This window comes from Pan troglodytes, chromosome 2 (genome assembly GCF_028858775.2).
Source record: "Pan troglodytes isolate AG18354 chromosome 2, NHGRI_mPanTro3-v2.0_pri, whole genome shotgun sequence".
Lineage (NCBI taxonomy): Eukaryota > Metazoa > Chordata > Mammalia > Primates > Hominidae > Pan > Pan troglodytes.
Window position 1 is genome coordinate 14,409,128 of NC_086015.1, and position 24,287 is coordinate 14,433,414.

At 52.2% G+C, this 24,287-nt stretch overlaps 1 protein-coding gene and 1 non-coding gene across 20 annotated transcripts in view; both read right to left on the minus strand.

The window, feature by feature from the left end:
• Positions 1-24,287, minus strand: part of ATP2B2 (ATPase plasma membrane Ca2+ transporting 2) — a 383,942-nt gene that overhangs the window by 64,697 nt on the left and 294,958 nt on the right. For all 19 annotated transcript variants that reach the window (XM_063805432.1, XM_063805430.1, XM_063805431.1 and 16 more), the window contains 4 exons: positions 22,453-22,650; positions 13,988-14,245; positions 12,847-12,972; positions 192-317 (listed from right to left, as the gene is read on the minus strand). In XM_063805432.1, coding sequence (XP_063661502.1) covers positions 192-317; positions 12,847-12,972; positions 13,988-14,245; positions 22,453-22,650 — 708 coding nt within the window. The remainder of the gene's footprint in view (positions 1-191; positions 318-12,846; positions 12,973-13,987; positions 14,246-22,452; positions 22,651-24,287) is intronic.
• Positions 6,393-6,465, minus strand: MIR885 (microRNA mir-885). Its single transcript, NR_035997.1, has one exon. It is a non-coding gene; the product is annotated as a microRNA mir-885 (primary transcript).

Below are 24,287 nucleotides of genomic sequence, written 5' to 3' on the forward strand. Positions count from 1 at the left end.
ACAAGACCTGGAGATGGAACAGACAGAGCCTACCTGGCCCATGCAGGCCTTAAGGATGCAGGAGGTGGCTGTCAGCACAGGGTGCGGACATAGAAGGCACTCAATAACTATTTTGTTGAGTGAACAAATAAACAAAAAAAAAATGTGGCCTTAAGAGCTCCTCTCCTGGTCTGCAAGGGGATTAGGCTTACCTTTTTTGTCTTTCTTCTCTTCCTCTTCACCACCAGCCCCCAGGAGGGTAAAGATGATGCCAGTCTGAGAGTTCACACCCACAGCAGTCACCAACATCCGTCCTGAGCCCTCCATCACGTGGGTTCCTGGGAAAGGGGACAAAAGCCAAGTTACCATTGCATGGTTGAAGCCGTCTCCCCAAAGGAGTGAAAAAATGTGGTCTCAGTCAGCTCCTGGCTCTTTGCCTGCAGAGGTCATGGGGCATCACCTATGGTTAAGATTCACACTGTGTGTGTGGTGGGCTCTTTCAAGATGCTTTCACCTCAGGACAGTGCTGGGGTGGAAACACTGCTACCTATCAGTTCTCAGGTACCCCAAACATCTCCAGGCCCACCACCTACTACCTGCCCTGGAGGGTCACTTCCTCCTTCTGTCTCCTTCTCCCCACTCCTCTACCACCCTTACAGATGTAGACATCAAACTCCAGGAGTGTTATCAGTGTCCATGATGGCACTACACACATTACAAAAATCACAGATTTTTTCATATCACTTTACAGCTATTGCAGCATTGTTGGTGCTCATCTCTGTTTTATAAATAAAGTGGTTATGCAACTGCTTGCTAGATCTTGTTATTCAGTGTTCTAATAAAGTACACTCATTACTATACCACACATTTTTTTTTCTACTTTATGCCAATATAATTGATTTCCTTTGTGACCTCAGTGGGATCTTGTGGGACCTCATGCATTTCATTTTATGCATTTCAAGGCTTTATTTGGAATAGGTGTGGCACATGATGACACCAGACTACTCCAGGGGTCTATGCTGCAAGAAAGGTTAAGAACCACTTTCCTAGAACTTTAGATTTCTCAAACTGGGTTCCAAAGGACCCTGAAATTCTTTCCAGGGGCTGGAAGTGTGGCTATGGTGGGTGAAGGAGGCCTTTGGTCAGGATGGCTCTACTTTTATTTGTTTTATCTTTGGGGCTTCAGTGTCAGCTATTGTTTCATGAGAGAGCCTTGTTGCTGCTTGCAGGCAGCCTCTCCACCATGCAGGCTCAGAGAGCAACTTGTCCAACAGCAAGCAAGGGCTTCAGAGGGAGGATAAGCTGCAGAGAGGGGAGAAATGTGGTCTATACACTCAATGGAATATTATTCAGCCTTAAAGAGAAAGAAACTTGAACACAGGCTACAACATGGATGAACCTTGAGGATACTGCAGTAAGTAAGTGAGCCAGCCAGCCACAAAAGGACCATAAATACTATATGATTCCACCTGCATGAGGTCCCCAGAGTCATCAGCTTCAGAGATAGAAAGTAGAATGGTGGGTGCCAGGGGCTGGGGAAGGGAAATGAAAGTTAGTGTTTAATGGGTGCAGAGCTTCAGTTTGGGAAGATGAAAAGAGTTCTGTGGATGGATGGTGGTGATGGTTGCACAAAAACGTGAAAGTGCTTAATGCCATTGAACTGTACACTTAAAAGTGGTTAAAATGGTAAATTCTATGTTAGGTGTATTTTACTATTAATATAATTTTAAAAATTGGAAAAAAAAGCCCCCTGAAGCCATGGCCTCACTAGGGAAGCAAAGGTGACCCCAGGAGGACAGCTGGGACCCAGTCTGGGAAGTAGACAGCAGCTATGCCCACCCAGTTCTAGCAGCGAGGGAATGCGGCACTGCTGGTCCTTTGTCCTTTGATTGGTGCTGGAAGAATCTGGATGCTGGAAGGTTGGCTCTCCAGGCACACATTTTTTTTTCCTGTTTTTATTTTTTTTGCTACTCTGGGTAGAAAGCTGTATACCATGCAGGACACACTACCTTCTCAGATGGGGGAGTAAGAATTCCACCCTGGCCTGGCTGGACAGTGTCACAGAGGCCTTGACAGCCATGACAGTGACTCTCCGACATGCCATGCCTTGCTTCTGGAACTCACTTCTGCTTTTCAGAGTTCTCTTTTCTGTCCCCTCGAGACTAGGTGCCACTTCTTCCTGTCTTCAGCATAACTTATCTCTCACTGTGTTTTGGTTTGCTTCAGATTTGAAGTCTATGTCAGGAAACTCATTAGAATTGTATCTAAAATAAGGGTTGAGGGGTTCTGAGTCAGACCTAAAGAGCTTTTCTTAAGCAAGGAATCTGTTTTCACTTTTTAAGTGGCATCACCCACCTTGTCCCTTTCCTTGTAGGATCTGAGTGATATCCCAATGTGTGTGTGTGCCTGTGTGTGTGTGCGTGCATGCTTTTGTGTGTGTGTGTGTGTGTGTGTGTGCGTGCAACAATCTAGCCTCTTGGTCTCTAGGGTCTCAGGATCTCAAAGTGCTTTACAGAGAGACAGACACTCTCCAATGATTCCTTTCAGGCACGTAAATGCCAGCCTCTCCATGCACAGATGCAGAAACCAAGTCATGAAGGCTCACAGAGGGGGTGTGCAGAACCCAGATTCTCAGATGGCAAGCTCTTTGGCCATTCCCAGGACAGAAGGACAGTGCTTTTTTTTCCCCCTTGGCAGGGCACAGTGGGGACCACAGAATGAGCTCAGACATTGGCTCTAGGCTGAGCAGCCCAGGCCTGGTGACTTCTCATCACAGGCAGACCCTGGAGCACCCCACCCTGCTCTGTCACCCTGCTGAGGGCCAGTAACAGGGCTTTGTTCATTATAATAACTTGCTGACAAGATGCCTCCGTGGGCACCAGTTTGGCTTGTTAGGGTGCTAGGAGGAGGGGTTGTTACATATCAGCATTAGACAGATAAGAAACTGGGGTCTCATGGTGGGTATCACTGGAGACTCTTCAAAGGAGAGGAAGGAACACTACGCTGCATTCATAGGGCACAGGAAGCAGTAACAGCCACCCAAGCTGACCTCTGTAGAACACCTACTGTGTGCAGGGCACATGCTGCCCTCCACGCTCAATGATCTCATCTAGTCCTCAAACTGGAGGAAACTGAGGCTCAGAGTGGAGGGGTGGCCTGCCGAGTCACTCTGCAGGTGAGGGGCAGAGCCTGGACTTGAACTCTCTGCTGTCCCTGAGCCTGTTGTCTTTGTTACCTTCCACTTAGCCTCCAGGGGCAAGGCCCTCACATTCTGGTCTGAGACACATCAGTAGGAAGGTTCGTTGGAAATGAAGGCGTTGGTTCTCTGGCTTAGGTGGCAACCAAGAGGCTGCTCCCCACCTCCCAACCCAAGACAGGATGGAAAAAGATGCAGGGGGCCAATTTCCACCCAAGATAATCAGACTCCCAAATCACCTTCTCATCTAATCACTCCCATCGCAGCAGGGAGCTGGCAGCTCTACACCCACATCCGGAGGCAGGGAGGTGGCAGGAGGACGCCAGGGAGGGGCTTAGGCATAGTGCGCTCCCCGCCCAGCCCTGGAGATGCCCCAGGGTGTCCTCCAGAGCTGAGCAATAGCCAGGGCAGGGGAGACGGGGCATCTACAATTCCCAGTCCTCCCTCCCTCTGTCCTCCGGTATCCCCAAGCCTCTGCTCTTACCTGTCTCCCTCCAGTTCCAATCCCCTCCTCGAGGGTTTGGAGGGCTCCCTGAGGTCCAAACCACTCAGTCAGTGTCCCCTGGATGAGACCTCAGCCTTCTGGGCCCTGGACACTGAGTCCTGTCTCATGGCCTCTGCCTTTGGAGTGTGCAGTTCACTGGGCCTTGGTGTCCACCTCCCTGGCCTTTGCTCACAGTGATCACCTGAATGCCTTTCCCTCACCTCTTGCTCACAACCTCCTCCACAGGATGAATGCCCTTCTCCTTGGGTAGCCCTCCTGACTTCCACTAGGGGACTTCATCCTTCTCCTCTGAATCACCTGAAGTCTCCTCTGGGGGTGCTTCCAGGCCTGGCTCCTCAACCTGACCATGAGCCCCTTGAAGGCAGTGTCTGAGTGGGAGTGTCCTCTGGGCCTCCCCCGCACAGCCTGGTTTGGAGCTGCAACTCCAGCACAATTTTTTGTACTATTTTGAACTTTCCAGGGTGGGTATGTATTACATTTATAATTGGGAATACCAATGCCCCTAATAAATCATCTTTATGTTTTGCAGAGGGTCCCATTCATCCCAGCTGTGCCCCCTCCTCCCACACCTCACTGGGCTGTGCCCTGTCCTCTCCCAGGCCCTCCTGCCAGGGGAAGACTCCAAAGGACTGGGGCATTCCCTAGACCGTTCCCCTTCAGCTCCACGAGTCCCCTGCAGGGGGCAATGCTTAACACCATGGCAGAAGCAATTAATGGCAGAGCAACAGACATCCAAGTCAAAGTGCAGTGGGCTAAACCTCCCAAAGGACGACCACAGAGGCAGAGGTGGGAACCTCTTGGGGATGGAGGCCCTGATAGGGCCTTGTGGGACCTCACTGTCCACAGTCCCTTGGGCAGCACTCTGTAGCCCCCACCTCCTCTAACTGCCCACAGAGCCCTTCAGAATACAAGCACGGGGAGGGGTAGAGAGAGAGCCCTGGACCCAGAAGAGGGCACCTGGGACCTGGTGTCTAATTCTGATTGCTATGTGACCTTGGGGCCAGCCCCTCTCCTCTCTGGACCTCAGTTTTGTCATCTGTAGAGTGAGGAGGGAGCCGGCTTAGGCCCCATATCTCAGCAATAGTGTCTTGACACTGTCCCAGGGAGACCAGCCTAGGGCATGTCCTGGGTAGGGTGGACAGCTACATCTCGGGAAGAAGAGGGTGTGGAGAGGCCGGCAGAGGCCCGTGTGGACAGAATGACCAGATGGCGCCCCCTTCCCCCAGCTCCACAGTCCTTCACTTGACGGACGGACATGGTGGGGTGTCAACTCCATGCCAGGCTCTCGGGCCTGAGAGAGGGCCCCCTGTGGTCCCTGCCCTCCAAGAGCTCACAGTCTAGCTGGGGTCAAGGAGAGCAGATAGGCACACAGATCCACAGCAATGCAAGACAAAACCAAGCCAAGGACATGGCGGGCCGGAGGGGACACAGCCAGGCAAGGTGGGAGGTGGTCCAGTGTGATGGTAGCGGGCAGGCCGGGCCAAAGCTCAGCGCCCACGAAGGGAGAAGGTGCCTGAGTGGAGGGTGACAGAGCGGAGTCTTTGCTTGGTGTTCAATAGGAAGCCGCTGAGAGTATTTTTGGGTGGAGGGGGAGGAAGGAAGAGAATATCTTTTGAGCATTCATGATGTGCCAAGTTCCATCTGAGCCACTTTTCGCTCAGCTGTCACAGTCTGTGAGGTGGTCAGCCTCACCCCATTTCACAGATAGGGCAGCAGCTCAGGGGGTCATCTCTGCATTCAGCCCAGGAAGGCAGAGCTGGGATGGGAGCTGGTCTGTGCCTCCAATCTTGTGCTTTTTCCACCTTGGGGACAAAGTTGGTGGGAGAGCTGTCTGGGGCAGCCCCAAGGAGAGAAAGGGGGGCCAGAGCGTGGTGGGGAGCTGCCAGCTATCCCATGAGTGGGAGGAAGTGGGAGCCCAGGCTCAGGGAACACTGTGGTTTCCGTGGATGGTACTGTCTGTCCTGTCCTGCCCAAGCTTCTGTCCCTGTCCTGGTCCTGTGGAGGGGATGTTCCTTGGTCTCTGACCTGGCAGCAGAGAGTGGCCAGGACCTTCCCAGCTGCAGGCTCAAAGCCCATCCTGGCCTTAGGCCTGTCCTGAACAGCAGGAGGTGGCTTTCCCTTGCCCTGAGCTGGTCCAGATGGTGGCAGTCTCGGAGTCAAAGCCTTCTGCGGTGGCTTGTGGGGTATGCTGAGCCATAGGTAGCAGAACTGGGAAGCCTCCTTTTACAAAATGGGGTTTCTGAGCCCAGATAAGGCGAATGACTGAAGTTGCAGAGGGTGTAGGACAGTAGGGGCTGGACCTAGGGTTCCTTGATCTCTTGGGTGTGACCTTTTAGGCCTCTCCCTGGATAGGGAGAGGGGAGAGGTCATCTCTTCTAAAAGGGTTCCTTCAGTGGGGGGAGAGGCTGTGAAGAAGGGATGGAGGCTATTTCTGGGGGCTATTATCTGCCTCCAGGCACAAGCACTAAACAAAGCCAATACGCTTCCCAGCCCAGACACAGTCCTTCCATTATTATTGTTATTAATGCAGTTAATAACACACGCTCACAGAGCACAAGGCAGTAGGCAAAGTGTCCCCCTCACAACAGCCCTGTGAGGTAGGTTTTGGCGCAAGTTCAATCCCCAGCCGCTCCACCCACCACTTTCTGGCTCAGAGAGCTTGAGTGATGGCCCAGGGTCACACAGCTGTGAGTGGTGGAGCCGGGACTTGAACCCGTGCTCTATCCACTACACCCCGCTGCCTCTCATGGAGAAGAGGCAGGGTAGTGTAATGGAGAGAGTGCGGGCCGAGTAGCAGATTGGGCCTTCTGCAGTCACGGTGTCGTCCTAGGCTCCCTGGAGGCGGTGGCAGTGGTGGCAGGTCCGGCTCTCCCATGCCTGGCCTTCTGCTTGGTGGGGTGGGCAGCAGGCACTGGGATGTGGGCAGAGTCCCAAGAGGGTTTACCGATGTCCTGCATGACCTCATGCCGTTAGTGCTCTGGCTGGCAGGGGGAAGGGAGGAGGGTGTGTCGGGGTCTCGGAGGGGTTGAGCCATTGGGCCTGCTGGAGCCAGGCCTTGCTGTTTTTTGAAGACAGCCCCGCCATCCTGGCCCCCTGGCTCCAGCCCCTTCCACTGCCACATTGATGGCATCTAGTCTAGTCCTGCATTTCCCAGTGGAAGTTACTACAAGGAGGCAGGCTCCTGCATGGGGGCTACAGGAAGAGCCCAGAGCTGGGGTCCGGCTCCCGCCTTGCCCCTGCCCTCTGTGGGGCCTTACACTTCTGCTCTGGGTCTCAGTTTCCCCAGCTGCAAATTGGGATAGGACCAGGGTCCTCTAGGGATCACTGAATCCCCTGAAATGCTGCAAGATCAGGAGTCTGGGCATCTGTTCCTTATAAGAGGGGTCACTGCTTTAGTGGAACTCTCACGGAAGTTCATGACCTAGGAGGGTTTAAAAAACACTGGCTTTCCATGAAGACAATGAAAAGATGAGGCGCTGCTCCATGCAGGAGACCAAAGAGGCAGGACATCCAAGTGGCATGCAGGACCCCACATGGATCCTGGCCTGGAGAACGCTGCAGGCTCAATTGGCAGAACGTGAATATGGATGGCACAGCAGGTAACAGTACCGAATCAATGTCAAGTTTCCTGAATTGATGGCTGTGTTGTGGTTATGCATGAGAATACCCTTGCTCTTGGGAGACACACCTGCAGTGTCTAGCGGGAGAAGGCCATCACATCTGCATGATGAGGAGGAGAGTGAGATTTGTCAGAGAGCAAAGACGGCAAAAGGTTAGCAACAGCCGAATCAGAGTGAAGGGCATGCCCGTATTCTTTGTGCCATCCTTGCAACTTCTCTGAAAGTTTGAAATTATCTTAAAATACAAAGCTAAAAAATAGGCCTAGGTCAGGGTTTGCACTCTAGGTCCCACCCATATGTGGCTTGACCCATAGGGACCTTAAAATATGGGAATTTCTTGCCAATACTTAAACATTGAGAGCTGGTACAGGGAAATCTGGATTTCTGGCTCCTCTTGCAAAGTGAGCACTGAGGTCAGATTGGGCTGGCGCTTCTGCAGGCAGCAACAGGAAGCAGCTGTGGTTTGGGTTTGGCACCTGTGCTCTCCCTACCTGGCCCTGCAGACATATGAGTTTGCAATTTCTGAATATTTTTACTCTGTCCCGTTTGAAGATACACCAGACATGGGCTCGTGTCTGCCTGTCCGTCCCTGGAGGGTAGGAAGGTAGGGGAAACCTGCCTGGTTTTGATGATTTCCTTGGTGCCCTGAGTGTTGAGGTCATTTGAGTCTTTCTGAAGGCTGGTCTGCCCTCACTTGTCAGATGGGGAAACTGAGGTTCTGAGGGGCAGAGGCCACAGTGGGAGCTGTTGGAGGGCTGGAACCTGGGCGTTCTGCCTCCAGATGCCACATTCCTTCCACACCATACAGCACCTCACAACCGCAGGGTTTGTTTGCAAAGGACAGTCACACGTGTGCATGCCTGTGGTCCCCACAACAGCCCTGTGGGGCAGGCAGTGGAGGCCTCACCAGCTTCCCCATTGCACTGACACAGACACAGAGGCCCAGAGAGGTGAAGGGACCTGTCCAGGGTCACAGGCCAAGCATGGTTGGACCAACTGACCAGAACAGAGTGTTTCCTGCCCTCTTCTAAGCTGAAACAGTGCATGAGATGACACTAGGGCTTTCTCAACCACCATAAGGACCCCACAAATGCCCCCAGCCTGGTCTCTCTGTGTTGTTCCTCAAGGATCATCAGACTGGAAGGCCCAGCAAGGCCTCCCCGCTGATGTAAAGGGCCCATGGTGTCTGGTTGTGCACAAAAATGAGCATCCAAACGGCTGTTATGCAGGGAGTTCAGAACACTGGGGAAGAAACTAATCAGGGAACACCCCCTGGGGGAGGCAGGCTGCTGCAGGCTGAAGGTAGGGAGGAGTTGGATGATGAAGAGGAAGGGGGTAGCCCAGAGAGGTGGGAAAGGGGAGACATTTGAGATGAAGGATGAGAGGGCGAAATGGACATTTCTGGAGGTTCCGGATTTGAACACAACCTCATGAGCTGGGGCTATAATCAGAAAGGGGGAGAAGCTTGTTGGGGGTCCCTGGCTAAGGAGTAGAGTTGGGATTGGAACCCAGTCTGTTTCACCCCCAAGTCCAGGCCTCACCCAAGGAATGGGGAAGGGAACCAACTCATGTTGAGCCTCCCTGTGCAGCACTGTGCTAGGGGATCCACTTACATCATATCATGAATGACACTCCTATTGTCCTCCCAGGGAAATGGGCTCAGAGAAGTGAAGCCATGTGCCTGAGGCCACACAGCAAGTTCGCTTGAGAGCTCAGGTCCTGTTCAGCTCAGCCTGACACTCTGCTCAGCTTCTCCCCACTGCCTCTGGAGGACAGAGCCTAAGGTCTGCAGGGCCTGGGGGTGAGCTGGGCACAACCTCCTGAGAGCTTCCAGTTCAGAGCTCCCGGCTGCTCAGACCTGCGTGGGCAAGAGGATTGTTGCAGAAATGACACTACATGGTAGTGTCGTCTATCTGCATGTGGCCAAGGACAGCAGGGCCTGTAAAAGTGAGACCAGTGAGATCCGGTTGGGTGGTGGGATGGTCGACAAATTTTGTTCTTCATTTTATTTGAGATGGTTTGTGCAGTGCAAAACTCAAACACCATGACGAGGCTGTGTCTGTTTGGGTCAAGCACAAAGTGGAGTGTCACAGGCTAAAAGTGGGTCCCAGGTGGTCAAGGGGTGACTGCCACAGGGCAGTGGTGGTCAGGGAAGCCTTCATGGAGGAGGTGGGGCTTGAGCAGATGGAAAAAAGTTAAGTGGGCAAAGAGGAAGAAATAAGACTGGGAAGAGAGGACAGCCTCAGCAGAGGCAGATTGAAGGGAGCAAGACAAGGTGGATCAGTAGATGGTGGAGGCAGAGTGGGAGACAGGGCATGGTGAATGTACTCTCAGGGCTGGGAGGGGCGCTGAATGCGGTGCCTATTCAGTAGGTCACTCTCCAACATCCCCACCTGCAGCCTGTCTACATCCTGCTCATAGACAGTCGGTGATGGGGAACTCACTATCTTACAGGCAGGCTCTTTTGTCTGATAATGGTCCCAACTGTTACAGAATTCTCTTTCCAATTATACTGCTTTCTATGGGGCCAGCTATGCCCCTTTATCAGTTTCTCCCTATGAGTTTGAGCTGAACCACACTCCCTTGCCCTGCTGACTCCCACGCAATTGCATTTCTGATGCCAGGGCTTCAGGCTTGCCAAGGAGCTTCACTTTCTTCCCTCTGGTTCATCCTGTGTCCTGTGATCATCTTTCTGGATCCTGACACTTGCTTTCTTTTTGCCACTCCCTTGTGCTTGTAGGCTCTGAGAGACTGATGGGAACACTTTGCACATTGCAACAGGATAGAGCTCCAGGGAAAGCCACTAGAAACCGTCCACCAGATTACCAGCGACCCAAGAACCAGTACGAACCCACTGAGATCTCCAGGTTCCCGCATGCCCCTCTCCTTCCTGCCCACAAGGACATCCTGGAGACCTTGGCTGATGTCTCCTGACATCTAGACGCCCCAGGCCTCTTCCATCAACCCAGGCTTCCAGCCAGATGGAGACCAAGGCCGCTGGTTCAACTTGGGCTCAGAGGGCCTGTAGTGGCTTTTTGCAGTCACCCCTTTCCCATCTCAGTGCTCACAGGCCACATTCCAAGATGACTGGGAATCCTGCCAAAACCAATGCTGACCCCAGCAGCCCAGGCTTCATGGGACTCACTGCTGAGACATGGAATGCCTTCTGTCTGTCCCCAGTCCCCTTGTCCTTCCCCACTAAGGGGTGAGCTCCCTTCTGAGTCTCCAAGGGTCTGCAGGCCTCAGCTCTCCTGGAGGATCTCTTGGTCTCCTGGGACTTCTGGCCTTCCTGGAGACACACCGGCCTCTCCAAGTTTTGAGGCTTCTTGACAGAGAGTTGGCACACACAGCCAGAGAGTTCCCCAAGCTCCCCAAAGCACCTCCTCACTCTCCCTTTATGCTTCTCGTCCTGAAATCTCCTGCTCCCATCCTCTGCCTTCAGCATTGTTTTATTTTTGGCACCTCTGTTCCCTCTGGGCCCTCCTGCCCCTGCTCCGAGACCCGGCCACCCTATGACTCACTCCAGGCTGGCTGGTTGGCTTCCCATCCATCTCTGCCCGTCGTGTCTTTTCCAGGGTCTCTCTGCACCTGTGCCCTCCTCCTTGGCTGGTTTGTGATGCTGTCAGGCCAGTGATTCTGAACATTCTCTCTCCAGCTTCCTGCCAGCATCCTCCCTTTTTCCTTCTTCCCCAAACTGTCTGAAGTTTCCATTTTCTTAGGCCCATGCCTGCCCCGGGCTTCCACATATCCAGAGGACATACCTAGCCACTGCCCCCAAGGATGCTCTGTCTGTCAACCGCTTCATCCCAGAGGGCGGGACCAGGGCCACAGGGCTGTAGCAATTTATTGAACTCTCATGTGGCCCTATGTTCTAAGAGGTCATTTGGGGGCATTCCATGGTCTCTCAGTGAGACCCCTGGGGCTGTGCACTTGCTATCTCTCTGCCTGGAATACTTTTTTCTTCTCACTGTTCTGATTTTAGGTCAAATGCAACCTTTTCAGACAGGGCTTCCCTGACGAACTCAGATTCCTGTGCCTTTCCTGCAGGTCTCTATATCTCACTATAATGGTGGAACATCTTCATCTGACTTACCATTATCTGAAGTTACCTTGCATATTTGCTTGCTTATTCCTTTATTGGTTCTCTCTTTTACTAAATTCTGAGCTCCAGGACAGCAGGGACCTTGTTTGTTTCCTTAACCAGTGGCACACAGTATGTGCTTAACAATTGTTGGTTGAATAAATGCTCGATAAACAAATGCCCCCACCTCTATTCTCACTCCTACCATCCTGTCCTGCAGACCTGTTTGTATTTCCAGGACATTCCACACTCCTTCAGACCTCTGTGCCTTTGTACGTGGTTCCCTCTGCTAGGAGGGCCCGTTCTCTACAATTGGGCTTGGAAAGCTCCTATTCATCCTTCAAAACCCAGCTCAACGCCACCTCCTCCAGGGAGCTCTGCTCCTTCCTTGGCTTTCTCACAACACCTTCCTCACACGTCTACTGTGGGATTAGCTGTTGGTAGACCTGAATCCCCAGGGCCATTCAGGCTAGGGGCTCCCATGGGCAGGGGCTGGGCCTGAATCACTGGTGGGTTGGGGGTGGAGATAGTCCCAGCACTTGGCCTGAGCACCCAGAGTAGCTTTGCAGAGGGTGTTTGCTGAGCACTGCTGGACAATAAGGTCTTTTGGACGTCCCTGTGAAAAGGGGCCTCACCTGGCTAGTGTCTCACCCCTGCAGGGTTTCCCCACCTCTTCTCTGCCCCTGTAGCTGAGTGAGCTTGTAAAAATGTAAACATGATCAGCTCACTGCTTAAAACCATTTCAGAGAATCCTCATCACACCGGGAGTAATTTCCAAACGCTGACCATGGCCCATGAGGCCTGACCTCTGGCCTCTCCACTCTCTCTATTTCACTGCAGCCTCCAGCCGGTCCCGCTTCTGGGCTTTTGCCCCTGCTGTTTCCTCTGCCTGGTGTGTTCTTCCTCAGATAGTCACAAGGCCAGCTCCTCCTCATCACCCACACTCAGTCCACCTTTGCCCTGTTTGTTTTCTTCACACACTTCTCTGCTCAGCAATTTTCACATCGCCTCCCTGCTCCTCGCTCCGCCACAAGCTCCTCAGGGCTGGGCCTTCCCTGCCTCACTCACTGCTGCAGCCTTAGTGCCGGGCCCAGTACCTGGCACACAGCTGGTGGCCAGAATGCTTATCACCTGACTGATTCTTTCTCATCTCTGATGAGAGTGGGTTTCAGTGTTCAGCTTTTTAGTAAACCAAGCCACTAGAAGGCCAATGCCATGAGGGCAGGGATGCTTTGTCTATTTTATTCGCCGCAGTCTCCCCAGGGCTGGGGTTGCTGAGTGCACAGTAGGCTCAATGTGTGTTTGTGAGGGAAAAGGAAGGGAGTTCTCACTTGGGGCTGAGCTGGCTGGAGATACCAGAGCCAAGGATCAAAGTCTCTGAGTCCCTTCAGCCTCATGAAGGGGACACACAGGCATCCCCTGTGCATGGCGACGGGAATGGGCCCAACATCAGGCTGAAGCTCACCTGACAGCAGCATGGGGTCCTTGTCCACGGACTTGCGCACCTGGTCAGACTCTCCAGTTAGGGAGCTTTCATCAATCTTGAGGTCATTGCCCTGGATGAAGAGGCCGTCGGCAGGGAGGAGGTCACCTGGCAAGAGGAAGGGCAGGGGGGTCAGCAGGCTCTCAGGGGACTAGAAGGCTGGAACATTCCCTTAAAGGTGCGATCACCAGGGAAGGTTTGCCATCAGGGACAGAATGCCTAGAGCTCCCAGGGTGTAGGAACCAAGATGGTGCCCATAGAAGGCCCATGTACAGCTCAAGACTGGAGCTAAGGTACACAGCACAAGGCCTGGAGGGCTGAGGTTGGGGCCCTGCAACCTTTGCTCAAGTGGGCATGTACTTTACAAAGTGTTTCTCTTGACCTCGCCTGAACTTGGAGTGCAGGTCTCCCAACAATTCGTTCTTCTGTAGTCTCAGTTATGGTTTAGGGAAGTATTTTGGAAGGAACCAGTCTCTCTTGGCTAGGTTTAGAACACCCCAACCAAGTCACATCGTCAAGGGGATGTGTGCCTTTTAGGGCAGAGTGAGGAGGGGCACTCCAATCTCTCCCCTACCTTCTGCCTCACCTTACCTAGGACGTATCTGGCTCAAACTCCCTTTGGTGCCAGCCTGCCCATTTTCTCCATGGCAGTAGCACAGGCCCAGAATATTCACTTATCCACTTACACACTTTCTAACATCTCCTCTAGCCCAACAAGCATCCATTAACAGTCAAATCAGGGATGGGAAACAGGTTTCATCTAATAAACCCATTCTGAGTATTAGTGATTGTTGGAGTGCTGTGCTGAGAAGGCTTCTGCGGCTGTATCCAGGCTCTGAGCTGTGACTGATGAGTAATGTCTGCTATGGGTGGAAGTTTGGAGAGTGGTGGCACATGTGCCATGTACTTGTCATTTCTGATTTAAATGGATTCTGGGATTGTACCCCCTCCAGGAAGTACCCCTCCAGGATCCTCCTAAAGGATCTCAAAAGACATCTTGGTTTGGGATCAGCCTTCAGGAATGCACCCCCTTCCTTGAGCCAGTCTCTTTGCATCAGCCTGGGCTGTCCCACCTCTGCCAGAATCCAGCTTTAGAACCTGGCTCTGTGGCTGGGACACTTACCATATTTGACCTGGGCTATGTCCCCAACCACGATCTCAGCCACAGGGATCTGGACCACCTGGCCAGCCCGGACCACGGTAAATTTCTGTTCCTGCTCGATGCGGCTCTGCAGGCCCCGGAACTGTTTCTCTTTGCTCCAGTCATTGAAGGCCGTGACCAGGACCACACAGATAACTGAGAGGAGAATGGCGGCCCCCTCGATCCAACCTGCCTCTGCCTCTCCTTCATCCTCTGCCCCACCCTGGGCCGTCGCGCATCCTGAAAGACCAGATAGAAGCAGGCAGAGTGAGGTCAACCAGACAGGAGTGGCCTCATGGGCCTGGATTTACAGCTCAGCTCTGCAAAGTAACAAGTGTTAAGAATCAGATGATAATTATCCACTTACTCAGTGTGTCTGGGTACCAAGCCCTGTGGAAAGTGCTTCATGCAGATCATCTCACAGGGTACTCCCGCTGCCCATTTCACAGATGTGGAAGCTGAGGTTTCTCAGAGAGGTCAGGTGACTTGCCCAAGCTATGAAGGGCAAGTAGGAAGCTGGAATGTGAACCCAGGCAGTCTGGCTTCAGAGCCCACCATCTTAGCCCCTTCAGTTTTCTGCCTTGGTTCTAGCTGTGAGATCTTGGGCAAATGACTCCCTTTCTGAAACTCATTTTTTCTCATCTGGGTAAGAATATTCTCTATCTCGGGGACCTATTGTGAGAGTTGAAATTTAATGTGGTAAAGTTCACAGACTACAGCACAGACAAGGCACAGAGGAGAGAAAAGAGAATTTTCTCTAATTGATGAGAAAAGACAAGGGATTTTCTCTAATTCATGAGAAAAGAGAGTAAGTGAGGTATTTTTTTTTTTCCAGAACAAAGGCAGCCAATATTACACTTGCTTTAGGGTCTGAAAAGGCAGTTTTGCCGCTGTCCTCTTCTTCTGTTGGAGTCTCATTACATCGCCCAGGCAGGTTGGGAAGATGAGCTGGTTCTAATCCTGCTGCTGCCTCTGCATGATTTTGGGTAAGTCATTGCCCTTCCCCGGCTTCAGTGGCCTCATCTGCAAAATAGGGATCACTGAGACCACCTTCCAGGACTCAGGGAGAGGAAGGTGGAAGCTCCTGGCCAGAGCTCAGCACACAGGAGGTTCTCTAACTCAGTCCTTGTCAGATGTCAGCTGAGGAGTGAGCCGCCCTCCACAGTGAGGACACTGAGGCTTGAGCTGCAGGCCGCCTGTCTGACCTACAGTGACCCTGCATCCCACACCCTTGCACCACTGAGCCTCCCAGTCTAGGCCCCAAAAACTCTCGAGGTCTGCCAGGCCCACGGGGTGAACAGAAAAAGAAGAACCTAGGCACATCTGATCTGAAGGCGTCAGACCCAAAGGCAGGTCCTACTCATGCAGTGCTGGGCCTAAGGCCCTTCCACGCCCCTCTCTCATCCCCACAAGGGTCCTGAGAGCAAGAGGTGGAGGCCCAGGAGGTGAGGTGCCACAGCCAGGACACGCCCGGGCCTTCATTTCCCCTGGGACCTGGGGAGCGGCCATTTCCATGGAAAGGAATCTCCAGCAGCATCGGACCATCCTTCCTGGAAAACTCAGAGCAGTTCCCCTCCACAGGGGCCAGGTGGGGCACTGGATACCCTGCAAGGCCTGCTGTGCACCCAGCATTCACTTTAACCCTCAAGCTGGCTGAGAGAAGGGTACCTGTTCAGAGAGAAGCAGAGACTTACCTGGGGTCACACAGCAGATAATGGGGTTTGGATCCAGATCTGGGATCTGACACCAGACCTGGCCCGTTCACTCTCCCTGAGCCTAGCAGCCCCCTCTGCCATGTGTTTGCCAAAGATTCATGGCTGAGCATCTGGAAATCCAGTCTGTCTCAAGGAACAGAGAACAGAAGCTTCAAGAGACCCCAGTGGAAGCTTCTGGAAAGCCAGGGGTCAGAAGCAACACGACAAGAAGTCCAAGTGACACTCAAGGAATGTTTATGGGCATTGGGCTCCTGGAAGGGTGGGGCCCAAGCCTGGGGAGATATGGAATCACTGTGGCCCAGCTGCATGCACCACTGGAAAATTCCAGGTCTTGCACTGAACCAGCCGTTCCCTTCGGGCCAGTAAACAATGCCATCATGTGGGGTTCCCAAAACCACCTTTCTCCCCATCTTGGGAGTTTCAGACTTCCAGTAATTTTAAACTGTTTAGCAGGACCAGCCTTGGAGTAATAGTAATCATAACTGTCCTAATGGTAACCAAGTTTGAATCCCAGCTGCGCTAACTGCTGTGTGCCCATGAACTTGCTATGTAACCACTGTGCCTGTCTTGTTTTGGTTTTTCTCATCTGCAAAATGGCAGGTGCTGTCTCATAAGGTGGTTTAGAGGATTAAGAGAGAGCCTTCGGGTAAAACACCCACTGCAGTGAGCACACAGTAAATGCTCAGTTAAAGCTGGTGATTCTTACTTTCCAGTGTGTGGGTGAGCATTATTGCATTCAAGTTCCACAGCCTGGCTTTATGAAGCCCTGAGGCCCACATTACAGAAGGAGCTCCTGCTGGATTTGAGTGACATATGATGACGGGAGGAGAGGAAATGGTGAACGGTGCCTCCTGTACCACCATGAATCACACCAATAGAGACTCCAAAGACTGGGAGACACAGGTGAACCTTGCTAAACAGAAACCCAGTATATGGAAACGCATTTTCTTGGGGCTTAGGGGCATGGAGGTGGAAGGAGTGGGATTACAGAGCCCCATGCTGCATTTTACAAGACTTTTGTTATCCCCTGCCCCTTGCCATGTGCTCTGGAAATGGGAAGGCTGTTATTTCCCCTGCTGTGTGCTTCCTCAATGGGGCCCCCATTAGAGCAGCTACTGGAGCATTTGGACACTTAGAGCAATGACAAGCTTTCGGGTTCTGGAATCGGAAAGACCTAGTTCAAGTCCAACCTCTGCTGTGTGACTTTAGGTAAGTGACTTGGCCTCTCTGAGCCTCAGATTAGACAGCTGTGAAGTGGGATAACCCAACGGATTTGTGAGCTAAGGGCCTGGCACATGATAAAAGTTAGTCCTCTCCCCTTTTCATGAGCTTTTTTCCTTGGACTGGCCTCTGAAAGCCAAGGGCACAGTGACTGAGTGGGATTTGCACCCTATTCCAACTCCCAGCCCTACCTGCTGCCCTTGCTGACTCAATACCAAGGAACCCTCTGGGCCTTGGAGGGCACTCACTCTGCCAGCAAAAGCCGATTAGCTTTTGTCTCCAGAGAACTGTCTGCTGGTCATGCGGTGCCAAGGGATGACTAGAAAGTGGGAGTGCAGATCGCTGGGGTAGGGATTTGGCCACCTGGAAGCTGTCCGACCCTAGGAACAACTCCTGCTGCCCCTGGAGCAATTAGGGAGAAGAGAATAGGAAGGGGAGGGAAGAGGGGAGTGGGTGGGTCCTGCTGAGGTCTCCTCTGGGGCTCCCTTGGACTGGGGCAGGGACAGGATCTGGAGACAGTGGCCATAGGGTCCAGGGAACTGCAACTGCTCTTCCTGGACCTGCGGCTATAGAGGGTGTGGCCTCTCCCTGTCCGTGTAAGCTTGGGGAACCCACTTGGCCTCTTTGGGCCTGTCTGCATGTTCACCAGTACAATGGTGAACCTGCCTCCCAGATGGCCACCAGGGCCTGGTATCCAACAAAGATCCTCAAAACTGGTTGAGCCATAAACATTTTCTAAACACCTACTATGTGCCTATCACTCTTTTGGCACTCTGGCACTGGGGGAGCTGTCACCAGCAGGGGGTTAGGGGCACTGAGTGTGCCAATCCTAGCCCTGCCATGAACATGCTGTGTGACCTAGGACAAGTGCCTAGAGGTCTCTGAGCCAGGTAATCCTTCATGTACAAAATGATGTTGGTAGAGGACTAACAGGCTGCAGAGTTCTGCAGCACCCATAGCCCTGCCCCAACTGCTTTCTCAGTGATGAGTATGAGATAAGACCTTCCCAAGGTTACACACCAGGAAGTGATATAGCCAGGACTCAAACGAGGGCTCCTGGCTCTAAGTTTGGGGATGCTTTTATACCCCTTCACTCCTGCTCATCAGGGGGCATCCAGCCCAGGCTGGCCCAGCTTGGCCCAATGGTTTTAGGGAAAAGGATGAGATGAAGTGTGGGGCAGAGCCGCAGGAGTTAGGCATTAGGTAAAACTAGACACTGTGTACAGATAGCAACAGTGTCACGGCTGGACAAGGGCCCTGGGGTCACTCAGCAAACATAGTCATGAGCCATGCAAGGCCGTTTCTGTTAGTGACAGACTGCATTTACCGCAGTGGTCTCATAATATTATAATACTGTATTTCTACTGTACCTTCTCTATGTTTACATACACAAATACCATTGTGTTACAGCTACCTACAGGACTCAGTCTGGTCACATGCTGTGTAGGTGTGTAGCCTAGGAGCAACGGGCTGCACCATACAGCTCAGGTGTGTAGCGGGCTGTGCCATCTAGGTATGTGTAAGCACACTCTACAATGTTAGTACGATGACGAAATTGCCTTAGAACATGACATGTCTCTGTCGTTAAGCGACACATGACTGTATCTACTAACCATCTACAATGGGCCAGGCACAGCGAGAAACTCATACACTCATTGCGTGTGTGACTCTAATTCCACCCATCAACATTGCCAGTGACCAGCCCTGTCTTACAGAGGGAGAAGGTAAGGCCTGGGCAGGGGCAGTCACTTGCTGGGAGGTGCTGAGCCTGGATTTGAACCCACATCCCGCTGGGTCTCGAGCCCCTGCTTCGTCATCTGCTAAGAGCAGGCCTCCCTCTCGGGAAGACATGTCTTCTGGTGGGGGCGGTCAGCCCTGTAGTGCTGCCACCATGTTGTATTCCTTGCCTGCCCCCAGACCTGACCCTGGAAGGAGTCCAGTTGCGGGTCTTTCATCCCTGGCTCTTGAGTTTGTCCCCAGTGTGGGAAGCCTGAGGCCTGACTTGGGGTCCTAGGCCACAACTCTGGGTGAGTCCCCACCCTCCCCTCTTGGAGCTCCAGTTCCCTCACCTGCCAGATGGGGTGGGGGTGGGGATGCCGTGTACCTGGCTAGCATCAGAGCTCAGGGCTGAGGATGTCCATTCCAAGGCACTTAAGATAATGGCAAGTGATAAATAAAACTGAATGAGTTCAAACACAATGTGAGCACCAGGGATTTGGTGAAGCCGGTGGTGGAAGTCGTCCATGTTTCCTATGGGTGCCAGGTTATAAATAAGCCCCTCCCTGCCTTCCTTCTTCCTTTCCTTTTCCTCCTTCCCCCTAGCCTGCGCTCCCTCCTTCCTTCCTTCTGCTGACAGGGCCAGCGTTGCTCCTTCTGTAGAACTTCCTGAGTCTGTTCTGTGCACAGGGCTGCCCGCCCCCTCAGAAGCAAGGCTCTCTGCCTGGCTCAGGCCTTAACTCCTGGATCTTTAGACCTGGGGCGGAGGCGGGCAGTGGACCTCTGAGGACTCAACATGGCAGGGGCTGGAGGCAAGAGTGACAGGTGCTGGGGCTTTGGAACCTGTGGCTCTAATACGCTCACACTGTCCACCCCTGCATTGCTGTAGAGGATACTAGAATTGTGGGGTGTTGAATGTGGCCACTTTTCCAGAAACCAGGAGCGATCGGCCACGTGGGGAGTGACACCTGCTTCCTGAGGTTTGCTTAGGGCTCCATGCTAAGCGCTTTGCATTATTTCCTTCAATCATCACAAGATCTCCACAGGGCAAGTACTATATCATTCACCCCCTTTTATGGATGAAGACACTGAAGCTGAGCACATAGAGGGCCGGCCTGGATCCAGGGCCAGACAGGCAGATCCAGGCCCTGTGCCTAGGCTCTGATCACTGGACTCTGGTGCCTTCCAAGATGTGGCAGCTGTTGTCAAAAAGAAATTGGGTGCATTTCATGATTTCAGACAAAACTCACTAGCACCATAGCAATGGCACAATTTCAACACTGGCTGCTCAGGGAGGGCCCTGTTGGGGATCTTTGACCGAAAGTTCCTGGTCTGTGAAATGGGTGTGAGGGTTCACTGAGAACCCAGACATAAAGTGCCACGTGTGCTGGGTGCTCAGTCACAGCTGGGCCCCAGTCTCTGGAAGGCTGTGTGCAGGGAGAAGGGAGCCAAGAAGGCCACATAACTGTCCCTGTCAACTTCCCTGGTGAAACTGATGTCTCTCTCAGGGTTTTTTGTTTGTTTGTTTGTTTTTGCTCTTGGTGGCTGGGGATTGATGGAGCCCCAGCCTGACTTGGGGCACAGGAGCCCTGGAAACATGGAAGGCCCAGAGCTCAGATCTCAGGCCAGGGTGTGGGCTTCCGGAGAAGGAGTCAGGATGGTCACAAAGCCCAAGAACTTTTGATCCCAGTGAAGCTGGACTGTGTGCAGCTGCCTTGGACCAGGGGCGGACTGAGCTAGTGCCCCAGCCAGAGGCAGGGAAGAGCCTTGGAAAGGGCCAGACAGACTCGGGTTGAAAATCCTGCCCTACCGTCTAATGTAGCTTTGTGACCGCAGGCAAGTCCTTCCCCTCTCTGGGCCTTGGTTTCTGAATCTCTAAGATGGAACATTGCAGCCATCTGTTTAGAGGGTTAGAAGCTCCTCCTGGCACACACGAGGAGCTCGGTCCATGTTACCCCTCCACCCCCTCCACCACCTGCTATCTGAGTTCTAATCTTGTACTGAATTGGGTTGCATGAGGCCATGTATCCGAGCTGATTCAGTCCTGTCCCTCTCTGAGGAAACGCAGCTGAGGGACAGGACCGAGGAGCCAGAATGCTTTGGTCTGAGTCATGGTTTTGCTACTTTCTAGCTGTGTGCCCTTAGCAAGCGATTTGCTGTCTCAGGGCCTTGGTTTCGTGGATAATAATAGCACCTATCTATAGGGTTGTTGTGAGGATTGATAATTAAATGGACTTCTATCATAATAGCTCCCAACTAGTGGTAGCTATAAAAATAGTAAGAAGTATTATCATTATGCATTTGTGTTACACTCTTAGCTTTGTTCAAGGCTTATTCAAGTCGTCATGTACTACCTTCTTTCATATTTGGTATAAAACCTCTTCAAAGAAGGCTGCCATTGTGCATTTCTTATAATGTCCTATGTGAAAGTTCATCCCAGAATTCTCGTAAAGAGAAATGTCATCTTCCTAAATATTTTTCCTCCTTGTTGATAATTTGAGCTATGCAAATCTACCTTTTAGTTTTTAATTTTATTTTTCATTTTAAAATTTTTGTTTTATTATTATTATTTTTTAAATTCAGTACTCTTTAGTATATTCACAGCAAATCACCCTAATTCCCTTTCTGTCTTGGCTGCCAGGAACCTCAAGTCAGATTTAAATCTCAATCATGGCAGCAATCATAGCTGGTTTCTTTGCTTCCATTCCTTTTCTGGCTGGCTTTCTGTTTGACTGCATCCTGTGAGATGTATCTCTTGTGTCTTTAAACCCTCTATGGGAAGAGATCATGTAAGAAATCAACTTATTATGTTGAAAATTGAGGTAGTTGGCCTAATAGACTTGGTTATCCAGTTTCTTGGGCAACTTTGGCTTGGGAGGGGGCAGGACAACAGATATTCAAGGGACCTCAGAGACCACCTTCTTATTTAGGGAAAATGAGGCCCATAATGTTATTTCTTATGTGCTATTAACTTTTAATTTGCTTGTCTGAAGGTGTAGTAGGGTTATCTATTTATGCAGCACATTCATTAGGAAATGTTGAATCACAATGAATCACAAAAAAGTATTTACAATATCCTACTGACTGAAAAAGCAGATTATAAAACAGATCAGCCTGCACAGATGTCAGGGTCGCCCTCACCTGTGTGCTTATTAAAATCCAGCCATCCCTGGACTCTGGAGAGAAAGAACCAGGCTCTCTCAGGATGGGGCCTGACAACGATGTTTTCAAAAGGCTCCACAGCAAAATCTGAGGACTCTTTATTAGCTGGTGACCTCGAGCAGGGTAACCCCCTTTTCTGTGCCTTGGTTTCCTCATCTTTTTTTTATATTTTTTATTTCCATAGGTTTTTGGGGAACAGGTGGTACTTAGCTACATAAGTAAGTTCTTTAGTGGTGATTGGTGGGAATTTGGTACACCCATCACCCAAGCAGTATATACTGAACCCAAGGTTTCCTCATCTTTAAAATGGGCATAACCATGGCAGCTACCTCAGGGGGTTGTCAGGGCGACATCTCAGCCCAGGGCTTAGCACACTGTAAGTGCTCAAAAATGCTCACTAAAATGATTACTGTTGCCAGTCCAACCCTTGTGCATTTCACACAGGGAAAACGGGGCTGAGGCCTGGCTCGGCCACCCTTTGGCTGTGTTGGCTATGGGTGGGGCCCTGCCCCTTGGACCTCGGTTTCTTCCCCTGGGAGGAGAGGATTATTTGTGTGAGCCATGAGTGCCCCCCCAGCGTGGATGCGGTGGCCAGGTGTGCGGGGCGGTTCGTGGGTCTGAGGCCCATCTTACCTTCGTTGCCCTCGCCGGGAGGGTGGTAGAAGGACAGCCCCAGGGAGATGATGGCGGCGATCTCCAGGATGATGAGCGTCACGTCCTGCAGCGCCTCCCACACGAGCTGCAGGAAGGTTTTTGGCTTCTTTGGAGGTATAAAGTTTTGCCCAAAAATTTGCTTTCTCTTTTCCAGGTCTGGAGCGGTGCCCGGCAAACCTGTGGACAGAGAACAGAGAGGTTGGCCTGGGGGCCTGGGAGAGATGCAGGCATGTTCTGGGAATCTAGGGGCAGAAAAGGAGAAACAGAGCAAGAAACTTGCTGGTGGCTGGCCCAGGAGCCCAACATCTCTTCATGCTTTGGGCCCTAAGTCGGCTCCTGCCAAAAGCCAGAGACACCGTGCAGTGGGTTGAATGGCAGCCCCCAAAATGTATATCCACATCATGATCCCCAGAACCTGTGAATGTGACCACATTTGGGAAAATAGTCCTGTTGTTGTACTTAAGTTAAGGATATCACGATGAGAGCATCCAGGATTATCTGTCTGGGCCCTAAATGCAAATGACAGGTGTCCTTACAAGAGACACAGACACAGAAGGATGATGGCCACACAAAAACAGAGGCAGAGTTTGGAGTGATGCAGCCATAAGCCAGGAAATGCCTGGGGGCACCAGATGCTGGAAGAGGCAAGGAAGGATTGTTCCCTGGTCTTCAGAGGGAGGTGGCCCTGCTGACACCTGATTTCTGACCTCTGGCCTCGAGTCATGAGAGAATAAAATTCCCTCATTTTAAGCCACAATCAGTCTGTGGTCATTTGCTGTGGCAGCCATGGGAAGCGAATCCACACTCCTACAGCCGCCTCGCGCTGGTACCCTCCTTCCGCTCTCCCTCCTGTCGAATGCCGCGCAGTGGTTAGAGAAGAATCAGAAGCCACCGCCTGGATTAAAATCCCAGCGTGATGGCCCTCGCTCTCTGAGCCTCAGTACCCTCTTCTGTAATGCGGATGGTGATTGTACTTAACCCATGGGTGGTTGTGAATATCACATGAGGTGATTCATGTGGTCCGTGAGCATTTATTGAGCACCTACCAAGTGCCTGGCACTGTTGCAGACACTGGAACAGAGCAGCTCACCAGACAGAAGAGTGCCCACTTAGGAGCGGCCCTCACCGTGGATGCCTTGCAACGTGCTCGGAGCGTGCCTGGTGGACATGCAGCTGACACTGGTGCTTTCTCCTCTTCTGGACAAGGGAGTGAGGTGTAGCCAGGTGCACCCCTCATCATGTGGGGACCGGACAGAGTGGTAAGGGCCCACTTCCACCCACCATCTGCATTTCCAGATGATTCTTCCAGACTTGCAAGTCCACTCTCATGCCCCTGCTCAATGGCCTTGGGAGGCTGCTCACTGTCTTTGGAATAAAGCCCGTGTTTCCCAGCCTGGCGCCCTGGCCCTCTCTTCTGACCCGCAACCTGTGTCTGCAGCCTTGGCTTTTGCCATGTGGCTTCCGCCCAGCAGAGCCAGGCCAGCACTTTGCCTTCCTCCTGCCACACTGTGCCCATGCTGTGCCCTTCCCTGCTCTGGCACTGGCCACTGTTTGCCTGTCTATACATCCCCTCCTAAACTCCCTGGTACTGGGGTATGGATGACCTACAGTTGATGAACCCCAGGTATATTTGTACCTTGGAAGAGGGGCCTGGAAGGGTGAACCTCTCATGGAGGAAATTCAGGCGTGTGACCAGGAGGTGCGTGGCTCTGGTGGGGAAGACTCCCTCTGTCCACTGTCTGCTGTGCCCCTCAGAGGCCGGTGCTTCTCCTTGCTTCAGCCTTCCTTTCAAGCTGCCCCATGTCGCCCCAAGT